At 45.9% G+C, this 3,298-nt stretch overlaps 1 protein-coding gene across 1 annotated transcript; it reads right to left on the reverse strand.

Moving 5' to 3' along the window:
* Positions 1-320: 320 nt before the first annotated feature.
* On the reverse strand, positions 321-2,773 carry LOC110020184 (L-type lectin-domain containing receptor kinase IX.1-like). Its single transcript, XM_020718190.1, is given in 3 exon segments — positions 321-1,087; positions 1,312-2,437; positions 2,440-2,773. Coding segments are annotated over 3 exon segments (2,175 nt in total). The 3' UTR covers positions 321-372.
* Positions 2,774-3,298: the final 525 nt, after the last annotated feature.

Raw genomic sequence — 3,298 nt, forward strand, 5'->3', positions numbered from 1 at the left:
TTTTGACAAAATAGAAAATTTCACCACAAAATATCTTACAGTTAAAATAAATATCAAAATTATCAAATTAACTTTAAATTATTGCAGTCAAATTTTATATAATACTTATTTTTAGCTCAAATTATTAATTTTAAATTTATTTCGATCTCATTATTCCAATCAAATTTTATTTAAAATGAATCTCAATATACATACATACAAATATATATATATATATATATATATATATACTTAGTTGGTTATACAGTATATAAAACACCTAATTTTCCAACAACAAAAAAAATTTCGATATACATTCTAATAAGAAAAATAATAAGCCGTACATTTGGAGAGCACAAAGAATTGATTTGCATGGGAAACCCTAACTAATCATCACCTTGCATCCGCCTCCTCCGCCTGTCTTGCCACTAAACCCCCGCCGCTGGAACCATTCGTCGTCGAAAACCCACTATACGCCGATCCCGGCGACGACGACGTATAAGTAAAACCATTCGTCATCAACGTCGTCGGAGGCGGACAGTACATCGGCACCGGCATCCTCGCCGGCAACTTCGGCACCGTGGCCTCCTTCTTCAACACCGCCATCGCCTGCCTCACCGTCGGCCTCATCGTACTATCAGGATGAGCGCACCACAACCCCACCGCGATCAACCTCCCCATCTCCTCCTCATCAAACTCATCCCTCAATCGCTGGTCGGCGGCCTCCATCATCTTCCCGCTGCCGTAAAGGTCCCAAACCCAGCCGACAAGACCGATTCGATTGGGGCGTTCTTTAGGCTCGACGGGGCGGCGGCCGGAGGCGAGTTCGAGAAGAACCATGCCGAAAGCGTAGACATCGGATTCCTTGCTGGCTTGGCCGGAGGTGAGGCTTTCGGGGGAGAGGTAGCCCATGGTGCCGGCGAGGACGGTGGTTTGCATGCCGCGATCGTGGTCGACGAGACGGGCGAGGCCGAAGTCGCCGAGTTTGGCGTTGAAGGAGGCGTCGAGCATTACGTTGCTGGGTTTGATGTCGCGGTGGACGACGCATTCTTCCCATTCTTCGTGGAGGTAGAGGATGGCGCTTGCCAGACCAAGAGCGATTTTGTACCTGTAATTAAATTTTGATTTTTGATTTTTTTCAGGAGTCTCTTGTACATAGTTTAGTGAAAATTTTCTCAAATTCCTAATCCTACTTGAATGATCAACGGACATCCTTCATTTTAATCAAGATTATGACCAAGTTATGCCTTTCTTTGCATTAAAAATGGTAATTAGTGACTGATTACCATTAAAAAGAGATTAAAAAAAAATTCTGCAGAGTAATTAGTGTACCTCAAATGCCAAGCCAGAGATTTCTTGCTCTCATAAAGGTAACCATCCAGGCTTCCATTTGGCATCAACTCATAAACCAGTATGAGCTCTCCTCTCCCATGGCACCACCCTACCAACTGCACCAAGTTCCTATGCCTCAGCTGGCTTATAATCTTCACCTCTGCAACATACTCCTTCTTCCCCTGCTTCGATCCCCTCGAAACCCTCTTGATCGCAACCTCGACGATGGGATCCTTGAGCACTCCCCTGTAAACTCCGCCGAACCCCCCTTCTCCAAGCTTCATCTCCTCATCGAAGTTCTTCGTCGAAGCAGCCAGCTCACTATAATGGAATCTCTTAGGTCCTCCCCTTCCCTTCTCAAACTCGTCATCAATGGTCATATCACCTTCTTCTTCATCAAAGCTACCATCATTTATTTCTTTCTTCATTCTCCTCCTCCAAAAAAGAAACCAGGCAAATCCCCCAACCATCAGGAACAACCCAACGGCTAATGATACTCCCACTACTAAACCCGCCCTGCTCTTTCTGTTCCTTTCATCCACGAATTTCATGGTAGAGTTGAAATCCCATGAAAGTATGTTGTGTATCTCCACATAAGTCCCGGTGGCTGCCGAAAATCCGACGGCCACCATCTCCGGCAAGACATCTCTCAAGTCAACAATGTAGGAGAGGGTTTGCTGGTCGGTAAAGATCGGATCTTTTTCGTAGGTGAGGAAGACGCTGAGGTTCTTCGTGGAAGCGTTGTAGGTCACCCAAGCGTTCCCGATCCTGCCGTCCTTGAGGCTGCTGCTCCACGTGATGGTTGCCACCGATTCGACGGAGTTAATATCGATGCCGACGTGGTCCGCGCTCGGATCCCATTCATTCTTGTAGGTATCGAACTCGACGGCGACGAAATTGACTGTGCTGTTGGGCGCCACGCTGCCGTCAACGAGGCCGAGGTTGCGGCCGGAGGAATCGGCGGGGACGATGGAAGGGTAGGGGGAGAGGAAGAAGGTGAGGCCGTCGCCGTAGTAGGAACTGTTTAAGGCGTCGATGACGAAGGAGAAGTGGGTGGTGAAGTCGGCTAGGTCGCCGGAGGCGGAATCCCAAATGCGGATGGGGTCGCGGTAGACGGCGCGGCCCTCTTGGCTATGGAACTGCCGAGCTCGTTTTTGGTAAGCTTGATAACTTTGTCGAAGAAGGAATCGTTCTGGAAGGTGATGAATTGGGGAGTGGAGGAGTTGAAGTAGGTGAAATTGAAGGAGAAGGGGGTGGAAAGGGGGAGGAGGGAGAGGAGGAGGGGGGGAGGGGGGAGGAGAGAGGGGGAGACATTTGGTCGGAGGAAAGGAATCGGCTTGGGGATTGCGGTGACGAAGAGTTTTAGAAAAAAATTAGAACTTGAGGTGTGGGATGACAGGCTGATAACAGGTCTTCGCCGGCCGGCTAGGTCAACAGGGGAGATGGATAGGAAGCCGTCCATGTAGGGAGAAATATTAGGTAGACATTCGTCATGCCTCTGTGGGAAGGAGGAAGGTGAAATTTTGTTTAGTAGCGAGCATATAGATTATAGTTTTATTTTATTTATTCAAGAGTTTTTAAGCTGAGTGCAGTTCACGGAACGCTGTTTTAGTATTTCTTTCATTGCATTTCAACAAATTTTCCTCGTGAAGCACGAATATCAAGGAATGGCTTAAATTTTAAAATATTTTTTACTATTTTAGTAAAAAATATTTAATTTTAATTAAGACTCATCCAGAATTTTAATTTCAGAAAACTTCTGGTCGAACTAACGGGCACGACGAGACAGCACTCAATGATATCGAAATTGGTCCGATCTGAGTTAAATCAGGTCCAAATCAAGCAATTAAATTACTTATGAAAGTTTTCAGTGCATCAGTGAAAAGTCAAGCGTATTCCAAATTTGATATATTTATAGTCAAATCGAGTGTCTCGGCAAGACAAATATAACGAGCCAAAATCACTCATTTCTGACATAATTAGGCAC

Source organism: Phalaenopsis equestris, unplaced genomic scaffold (assembly GCF_001263595.1).
Source record: "Phalaenopsis equestris unplaced genomic scaffold, ASM126359v1 Scaffold000094, whole genome shotgun sequence".
NCBI lineage: Eukaryota > Viridiplantae > Streptophyta > Magnoliopsida > Asparagales > Orchidaceae > Phalaenopsis > Phalaenopsis equestris.